At 38.5% G+C, this 10,510-nt stretch overlaps 1 protein-coding gene across 1 annotated transcript; it reads right to left on the bottom strand.

Annotated features, from left to right (window-relative positions):
• Positions 1-6,372: 6,372 nt before the first annotated feature.
• On the bottom strand, positions 6,373-7,084 carry LOC116245828 (dirigent protein 19-like). Its single transcript, XM_031617398.2, has one exon. The coding sequence runs from the start codon at positions 7,061-7,063 to the stop codon at positions 6,497-6,499; it is 567 nt and encodes a 188-aa protein (XP_031473258.1). The 5' UTR covers positions 7,064-7,084; the 3' UTR covers positions 6,373-6,496.
• Positions 7,085-10,510: the final 3,426 nt, after the last annotated feature.

Below are 10,510 nucleotides of genomic sequence, written 5' to 3'. Positions count from 1 at the left end.
AACGGGCATCAATTTGGTGATGATTTTATAAAGATTTTTGCAAAGGGCAACGGACCAGATATCTTGGACTCTTCGGGCGCCATCGTGCTTCGGAATGAGGACTATGTTTGCTCTATTGAGTTTTTTAACAAATTTTGTCATCTTAAAGAAGCTTACCACTACATTGATATAATCTTGCTAAAAACCCATCTGGCCGAGAAGGATGTCGAAACAACAGCTTGAGGTTGAAGGCATCTCTAAATACAGTTAGTTGGTTAGCATTTCGAGTTTGTGCTTTTAACGGCCATGATGAAAGTTCATGTTCATTGAATCAAAATAACTTTATTAAGTTCATTAAAACTTTAGCTAGTTATAATGCTAGAGTTGCACAAGTTGTTTTGGATAATGCCGCAAACAATGCTAAATATACATCATCAATAGTTTACAAAGAAATTTTACATGTTTTTTCAATTAATGTTTGACACCAAATTTTACCCAAAGATATATTATGAGAGGCACCTGACATAGTAACATTTGGGCAAATGAAAAATAATCTTATCAGCTTTAAAAGCAAATTACAAATATATCATCAACTTTAGTGAGAAATACTCAAATAGCCATCAGTAAATGGAAAATGTTAATTTTTGATATATAATGCCAAACATATTTTTCTTTAAAAAAACTTCTTTCGTCTTCCATGGGAGAAGTGGTTTTTCATGACAGATATTTAATCATTTTATGTCATAAATTAATGTTCGTTGTCTGTGATATTTTTTATTTTTTTACCATTTATATCATCAATGAACGTTTGTTGGTTGTAGGCAACTCATTAAGAATTTCTGTCGAACGTTGAATGTGCGATTTTGTTAACCTTTAAAATTAAGTTGAGTGGTGGTCTGTTATTTCCTCAAACTTTGTGTGTCCCCATTTTGTAATTTTTATCGTCTTACTATAGTCGTAATTTTGAAACTATTTGACACTTCTATATCGATCTTTGAGATGCCTCTATTAGTAAATGACAGCTACAATAGTAACATGTGTTCACACTATAAACGTTGTAGTTCCAATGAAGAGTTGCTGGGAGTTAGGCTCCCCTCCTCCTGTAAACAAAAGTAACCTGTGTTCACACTAAACGTATCTCCAACCATACGATTTTGATTGGAGGGCTTAGTTGATTGAACAGGATATTCTAAAGTGAAAATTTGCATGAAAATAGTCTTACATTCAAGAAATTGAGATGTCATAAAGCTATGTATGTTTTGTTTTTTTTTTTTTTTTAAGAGAAGTTATAAAACCGCCAGGCTTCTCTCTCATCCCTTAGGTCCATCAGAAGGAGCAAGAGGTTGGTGTTTTTATAACTTGAACATGGACGGAAGCCAGACATATATGGCACGGACGTGCACGATTCTTTTGTCCTCCAATATAATCATGATAAAAAATGCGATTGGTTAATAGAAAAAGTGAAGTTATTATGTAAGAACAAAAAAGAATCCAAAAAAGTAAGGTTTTGGGATTCGATAACGCTCTGACCAAATGATTGCCACATATGCAAATTATTATGACTAATATACACCTCTAACTGGAAGCGTTGCTATCTTATACTCATTATCTCATACTCATTATCTCATACTCACTATCTCATGCTGTTATCAGCAATGTTAGAATGAATAAGTATAATGGTAATAGGGTCTACCCCATCATGCACACGTTGTGTACATGCGGATGACATACAAAACTTAATCCCATCAAGGACTGGCTGCTTATCAGCTGTTAGGTGAGCTAGGTGTGCCACGTTCCTATCTTAAAAAGAAAATTACATGTAAATATTTTCTAACGTTTTAATTTGGCTCCCATAAAAATATAAAATAAAAAAAATAAATAGCGCCCTACAAAAAGTTTTCAGTAGTCTTATTAGCTTTGTTGTTCACGAGGTTAAAAACATCATTTTCTTTACTGATTTCATTCTTCACACAAATTTCTACATGTTTCCTTAAGGGCACGTTTGATGCCCTAGAAATCTACTGTAGCACAAAAAATTTATTTCAAACTTTTAAAAACTTTCCCTCTTTGTCAGACAAGGAAACAAATTTTTGACTGTTGGAGCTGAAAACAGAAATATATATCCAGAAAAAATTTTCCAACTGAGTGCTGGAAAAATTTGTCTGGAAATTTTTTTTTGACCGTTACGCTTCCTCCCTTGCTCTCCGCCTCCCTTCTTCCTCCTCCCTCCTTCCATTTTTCCTCCTCCTCCCTTCTTCCTCCTCCTTCCCTCCTTCCCTTTTTCCTCCTCCTCCCTTCTTCCTCCTCCCTCGCTCCCTTCTTCCTCCTTCCTCCTTCCTCCTTCCCTTTTTCCTCCGCCTCCCTTCTTCCTCCATTCCTCCTCCCTCCTTCCCCTGCCTCCCTCCTTCCCTTCTTCCTTTGCGTCCCTTCTTCCTCCACACTCCTTCCCTTTTTCCTCTTCCTCCCTCGCTCCCTTTTTCCTCCTCCCTCCCTCCTCCGCCTCCCTTCTTCCTCCCTCGCTCCCTTTTTCCTCCTCCCTCCCTCCTCCGCCTCCCTTCTTCCTCCTCCCTCCTTCCCTTTTTCCTCCGTCTCTCTTCTTCCTCCCTTCCTCCTCCCTCCTTCCCTTCTTCCTCCTTCGCTCCCTTTTTCCTCCCTCGCTCCCTTCTTCCTCCTCCCTCCTTCCCTTCTTCCTCCCTCGCTCCCTTCTTCCTCCTCCCTCCCTCCCTTCTCCCGCTCTCCTTCCCTTCTTCCTCCACCTCACTTCTTCCTTCCTCGCTCCCTTCTTCTCCTAAACCTGGAAATATATTTCTATTTCATCAAACTGAGAAATAAATTTCTGAAAATTTATTTCTTAGTCATCACACACACATCAAAATGAGAATTCAAAAAAAAATTTCTCATTCCATTTTTCCAGGAAATATATTTCCAGTTTCAAATTTCCAGCCATCAAGTTGAAGGTTGCAGCAGCCCTGTGACTGAATCAGTCCTCTCCCAATCTCCTCTGTTCGGCTTCTATGATATTTTTTATATATGTATATACACTGTAGTATAGTATAATATAATATAATATAATATAGAAAATTGGTAAAAACTAAGCGATTAAGAGACAAAAACCAAACCTATCAAAATTAATTATTAATATATATTGCAACCTAATCTGATAAATATGATCATAAAAGTGATTTGTCAAGAAACATACATCTAAGTAGGTCATATTTTTGCGTAAATAATGTTTTTTAATAATAAAAATGAGCAGCTCTTATAATGAGAAAATTTTGACAGTGCAAAGATCAATTAAAAATAAATTATTTGAACTAAAGTCCGATTTATGTAAAATTAAAGTTTATAAACACATTAGAAGGTTCATATATTGTTTAAAACAATTTTTAACACTGAATTTAAGAGGTCTGTTTTTATCTCTTAACTAGGTGGTCTAACATCTACCAATCACTCATGGGGATCCTCAAAACGGTATTACAGATTGGTATACGGTATTACAGATTGGTAGGTGGTTAATTGCTGTTTCAAATGTCAATATAAAAATAGGGGCAATAAAAATAATACAAAAATAGGAAGGGATAGGTGGTCAATCCCTGTTTCAAATGTCATAGGGGGCAGGTTACACATACTGTAGTAATTTAATAGGTGCAATAAATACAATATAAAAATAGGATGGGATCCCGCCGCATCATACCTAAAAGGATTCTTTGAAAAGAATATCATATTTTTGAAACACATGTTTCCCATGTATGTTTTAAGAACACCATGTTCGAGAAACACGTGGTTTTACTCATGTCCAGTGCTTGATCATTGAATATATAAAAAATGTCCATACTCACGTTGTAATATATCAAACACGAGTAATTTGGGAATGGATTTCCATCGATTACTGTTTTATATTGTAACAACTTGTATTTAATATGTCCTTTGTAATCTTTGTCAACAAAACAACCAATTTTCTTTCCCTCTCTCTTGTACTTTATCATGGTATCGGAGCAATTTATGGACTAGGAATGTTTCTTGTGAACAAGGGAATTTCAAGACATGGAACAGGAAGATTAGCAGGACCCAGCTCAAAATATCAACTATTTCTTGAATTTTACCAGATTGAACATTAAAAGGAATAAAGCAAGACTGTTGAGTATTGGAAGGGAGCCCAGTTTCTTTTATAAATTCACTCAAGACAATTTGAACACAAGACATGTGGTGATTATCAGCTCTACACCCTGACATAATATCATGATCGGAATCAAGGCAACTTGTAATATATTAACTTTCTTTACCAATCTGCCAGATTAGAAAAAAATCTGACACAACTAAGAAGACAGCGTTACCCACAATGCCCAACCACTTCCTCCCTTGTAAAGGAGTGTGCAGTGCAGGACCCTATTTAACATTTAATAGAAACATTACTAGTGCTGTGACTAGAGGAGCAGGTAATGTAACTACTCTATTGGTTACCAATTGCTATTAATAATTTTTCGTATCGTCTAACATGTATTGTATCTTCAATGTCCTCTCTCTCGTGTCGTTAATATCAGTCCACGTCAGCCAATATTATGCATTGTACATCAATCGACCAGATTTAAATAAAATGTTACTTTTACTGAATCTGATTTCTCAGAGGTTCTTGTATTATTCAGTGAACAGAAGCCACCCGAAGAAGGGCTGAAGCTTTCCCCTCCTTTCCTTTGTCGCAGAGTTTAGGACTTCTTAGGGGCATAGGTGGACATACGATACACTTGTCAACTAGGATGTCACATTGCAACTATTTCCCGTGTGGATGAGGTACTTTTATGGAAATTAAAGTCTCAATGATCTGTCAGCCCGACTAGCTACGATATGCCCCTTGGGGCCAGAGGTTCATATATTTTGATTATAATAAGAATGAAGAAAAAAAATATACAAAGATAAACATGTATAAATTATTCTACTATAGATGACATTCAAAAAGTTGGGGCCAGAGGTTCACATATTTTGAACCATTGACGTAAGTACTGCTCATAATTGGAAGCTCATTTACACTGAATCAAATGATGGTAAAACTGCCTTTTGCTGGATGCAAATGCTTAATTAGCTTCCAACACAAATATGCTGTATAATAAAAAAAGAAACAAATTTAACCAGAAACCCTTGTTTGGAAGTTGTTGGTGAAGTGAGGTTCAGTAGTGGTACAGCCACATGTGGGCCGGAGGGGGCAATTGCCTGAATAGGTCTGCAGGATTTCAGTGTGGAATGGACTTGGGTCCACCCATAAGAGCTACCCCGACTGAACCTAAATTTGCTTCCACCGAACCTAAATTTGCTTCCAGGTGAGCGAAAGGGAAGGGCATTGGCCCGGGCGAAAGGCCGAATTGAGCTTAGCCTTGATAGCTGTTTATGGACTCCCGCATATTGGCGAAATCTCTTTTGATATGTCCTTAATTGATGTTAAGCATCTTTTGATCTATACTACATGAATAAGAGGTGTAGGTGGTGCAGTCTTCAAAATTTCTGGGGCTGCTGTCGTGGTTCCACCGGACGTTGGATTCTGTCGGTGGCTGGTTGTTGCTGAAGAAAGAGGAAAAAGATGCGGATAGGTACATTTTTTTTCCTTTTCCTTTCCTTTTTCTTGTTACCACAATTCCTTTTTACACGCAATGGTGCACAATCAGGTGCGGCCAGGGACACACGGTTCTCATTGTTGCATGAGCAGGCAAGTCTAGGTGACATAGCAGTATATTCTTAATTTTCTTCTTCAATCTACGCCTGCATAATGTTATCTATGTAGTTAATCAGGAAGAACCTGCATTGGACTGTATTCGTCCTTCAAAACTATTTAAGTTCATAACATCAAACTTTGATCAATTATTTATCTCCTTGAAAAAACATTTCTAACAATTTTAACCATTGAATTTTAAACCTCTTCCAAAAGCATCTGTCGGAGCATATATATATATATATGTCCCTCTACTTATTTTTATGCTTTTGCAGACAGATCGAGCAGTGTGCACGTCACAAGAATATAACAAAGGGAAAATGAAGGGGGGTTGGGGTACTTTAGATTTTTTTTTACGAAGAAATATTCTTTTTAATTTAATTTTTTCATAACTCTTTTTTGTCCCTTTAAAATGTTTCTTCTCACTTAAAATAGGGGCATTTTTATTATTGTATATGCCTGTGCACAATGTTTCATTGTTGTTATACTTTGGATCTTCATTGTTGTTATACTTTAGATCCAATTATAAGTTTAAATTGGCACAGGTGCATTTACGTTGAACTAATCGTGTTTAGTCACCAAGTTTGAATTCCAAATTGCTTTATTTTCTCACTATCAAGCTTAATCACAACAGCATACTGAAACCAGGAAGCACATAAAACAAATGGCTTTTACTAGCCTCAAGAACCACGCTGTAAGAAAATAGGGTCGCTACTACTTTTGAGTACTTAACATGACATCTTGCAACGAACAGTACTAACATGCATGGAAGTTTCGAACTCAAAGCGCACAATAACACCATAAAAGCCAACCATCTCACTAATAATGCATCACAAATGCATCATATTCCACAATTGCAAGCCCACTTGTGAGGTTGTAAAGGTAGTTCTTAGCTTGTACGTAACCGCGGGCTAGCCGGAAAAGGCCAGTTCCCCCCACAACCGGCATCTCCCTCAATGGATTACGCACTGCATTCCGCCCAAGCACACTGATGCTGCTCCCATTGTACTTTCCTTCGTAGAGCTGGTATGTCAAATCCATTAGCAAGCCAACTTCTTCCTTTGAAGCTATGACATACAGCCCTTGTGCTCTTCCAACCAACTTGGATCCTGGATCAGGCCCTTCCGTCAACGGGGAATCAACAACAGCGGCAAGACCAAATGGGGTCGCCGACTTGTAAAACGGCGGCGCAGCGGCAATGCGGATAGAGTACCGCCCATCCAGGCTATCATGGAAATAAAAGTGAATATGGCTCACCTTCTCAGTTCCTTGGGCTGGAGGATTCAGTACTTCCCCTTGGATGTTGGCATCACCAAGTGTGATGGTGGTGAGGGAGAAGAAGAAGAGCAAGAATTGGGTAGTTGTGAAGAAGGTTGTGGCAGACATACTTGACAGCCTCTAGGCTTATCGTATGGGGGAGGTGAGTGAAGAAAACACATTCACAGGCACCTTATTTATAGGAAAGAGCTAGCTAAGGCCACTATCAAGGGCGGAGCTGGGGTGGGGCCCGCAGAGGCCCTCTCCCCCCTTAGTTTTCTTTGTTAAATTTACATGTAAATTTTAAACAAATTTATCTATCTTATATACAAATTTTGAAAAATTATATTTCAGTCTCCGTCAGATTTTTGTAACTATAATTCTGTCTTACTCATAAAAAATTCCTATCTCTACCGAGGCCACTATGGTGGTGCAAATAATAAACATATAACATATATAATCGCTAATATGTTCAACTATTGAATTTTTTTATTTCTAATGAAATGTCACTATTGGGACTTAATGGTTGTACATATAACTTTTATTTAAGGAGCGAGCTCTCATCTTTGAGTGAATTATATACTTTTTATGACAATGTGAATGAATGATGATATGTGACTATTTTTAATAAAAATAAAGGCAAAAAATACAAATTTGCTTGTTTTAGGTAACACTTATTTGTTTGGTTTTAAAATTTATAGATATATTTGTTTGCTACATTTTAGATTGCTTACGTCACTATAATCGAAATATATCACCTTATTTGTTTAGGACAGATCACGCTTTGTGCTAATGACACAACCAATTATTAAAATATGTTGTAGAACAGGTCATGCTTCACGTTCATGATGTGGGCAATTGAATGCGACATATGTTCACTTTTACTATGCAGTGGTTTTGCAAATGCTATATAAAGTGTGCAAGTATATATATTATATTTTATATATTATATATATAATATATTATATATATAACATATTGAAGTTTGTCAAACTGTTTGACCCACCCTTGAAAAGATCCTCGCTCCGCCCCTCCTTCAGGGCAAACAAGTCATTATCAATTTTTTCCTTCTACTCCATCATCCGCTCCATTTGCTCCCTGCCAGTGCTTCCAAGTGCCAGGGTTCCGGAGTTCCCATTGTCTTGGCTTCCTCCACCCTCCTTGTTTGGGTCTATGGTGGCACAATATCTCTCTTGTGTTGCCGAAGGGATCGGGTTTTCCCTACATCGCCCTATAAAAGAGTTCCTAAAGTTTATGGAAGTTGTTCTACGAACCCAGAGCCTCAAATTATTGAAGATGAATTGAAGGCATGTCTATGAGCCACGGCACTTCTGACCAAAGATACATCTAACAATGTCAGGAGGACGACTGCCCTTCTTATGTCTACAAGGTAGTCTTCCAGGATTCGTAAACCTCACGTAATTTAGTCATCCTTTAGGGCCCGTTTGATGGGCGGGTGAAAGTTGATGGGGGAGGAAGAATTTGTATGGGCGGGTGAAATTTCACCCGCCCGATTGAAAACCCATCAAACGGGGTGGAATTCCACCCGTTTAACCCAAAAGGGAGCGAGTGGAATTCCACCCTCTCGAAAGTCCGAGCTCCGAGCTCGGACTTTCAAGCGGGTGAAATTTCACCCGCTCGAAATATATGTTTTGGGGAATCTACTTGCACTCCGCTCGACCTCCCTCCGCAGCTCTCGACCTCGTGCCTTCTCACTGTCGCACTCGCACCAGAGTAGAACCAGTTCTCACCGTCGCAGCTGCGCCGTCGCGTCTCCGCTCCATCGCCGGTAGGCTTTTTTCCTTTCTCTCTCTGATTCCCTCCCCTTCTCCCTTTCTCTGATGCCCTGAGTTGTCGCTCCTTCCCCTCTGCCACAGAGACTGTCTGCCACAGTTGCCTCTCTGCGCCGTCGCTTCTCTGCCACAGTTGCCCCTATTACTGCCTGGTGAGTGTCTCTATCTCTCTCGCTTCTGCCACAGTTACCAGCATAGTCTTTGTTGTTTGGCATATGATTTGGGCGTTTACATTGAAATTTCACATAGGATTTTGCCTTCCGCTTCTTCTCCCATTGAGGATCTTCGACGACTGATTTGGGTGTTTACATTGTAATTTCACGGGAGATTTTGCCTTCCGCTTCTTCTCCCATTGAGGATCTTCCACAAGCTGCTGCCAATTCTCGAAGGAGGTGAGCCTTGGTTAATATAGTCATTGTCCACCAGCGTCGAAGGAGGTCTTTCTTGATTTCTTGATCAAGTACATAAGCAGTGACTTTAAATTGTTTGCCATTTCATTACTGATATTAATGTCATAATGCTTATATAAATTTTGTTTCATTATATGGTCTGTAACTCTGTTTGTAAGTTGTAAATTTTTTTATTTCAATATGTTTATTTGTCTATTTACAGTATGTTTGTAACTCATTACAGTCAGTTCGTAATTTTTCAGTTTTCCTATGAAATAGACATGCCATTTGATGATGACGATGAACATTTAATTTGGTAATGGAAAGCTTTCTAAAATCTTTGACGTGGGAAGTCTCATTTCTGTTTTTGAGAAGTCTGATTTATGTTTCAGGCTTTCAGCTAATATCATGACTCATAAGTTCCATAATCAGCACAGTTTCCAGAAAAATTTACCACGTTAAATTTCACCCGCCCATCAAACGGGCCCTTAGGGCACCCTTGGATTTTTTGTCATTTCAACCTGGGTCTTCGGCTTCCGTCTGTTCTCTATAGAGCAATAGAGATATACCTCTATGGGGTCCTTTTCATGGACTTTGGGGGGTGGTGAGGGCATTCTCCTTGTCATGCAAGTTGATGGGGAAGAAGGATATGGTTATTGGGTGAGTTTCATATTCTTTACATATCACAGCGATATTATCAACTGCAATCATTCGGTTTTATACTTGTTTCACTTTCGTCCTGTTCTAGTTGGTTTGGTGTTTGACCCGAAGTTTTGTCTTGGTTCCATACGTTGGACTCTTGCTAGACCCATGGTTTTGTTTTGGCTTCCTAGTGAGGTACTGGATTGTACACCAGCCCAACCTTTGATTGGCTTTGAAATGTTGAATAAAGATCTCTCCCTCTCTCTCTGTTCCTCTTGTTCTGATAACAAGAAATCCCATTTTAGTTTCACTCAGTAACTCGTTTTGTCTGACTTTTTGGATGTTTAGATTCATGTTGTTTTGATCATCAAAAATCATTTTATTTTGATTTGGAAATTTCAATTTCTGCAATTTTTAACGCATTTGGATTTGTTGATTCTTTGTTTGTCACTTACTTTAGACTTTTTTTGTTGGTGCTTCTTCTCTCTTCAATTTGAATGTGACGGGGAAGGAAGGAACCGATGCATTTACTGCATCCAATCTACTGCAACAATAGTAGTGCTACTAATGAGTGGCTACAATTGATTTTGAACTTCAAATAGTTTATAGGAGCAGCATGCTAATTAGGCTAACAAATACCTTCATTGATTATCCATTTTACAGCTCCTTCCAGATTAGGCCAGAAAAATGAGGCCATAGCAGGCCCACGCCACCTTCAATTTTAGGCATACAGATAGTTTTCCAGGCCACCA

Source organism: Nymphaea colorata, chromosome 1 (assembly GCF_008831285.2).
Source record: "Nymphaea colorata isolate Beijing-Zhang1983 chromosome 1, ASM883128v2, whole genome shotgun sequence".
Lineage (NCBI taxonomy): Eukaryota > Viridiplantae > Streptophyta > Magnoliopsida > Nymphaeales > Nymphaeaceae > Nymphaea > Nymphaea colorata.
The sequence above is the reverse complement of the archived record's forward strand: the minus strand, read 5'-3'. Positions and strand labels throughout refer to the sequence as shown.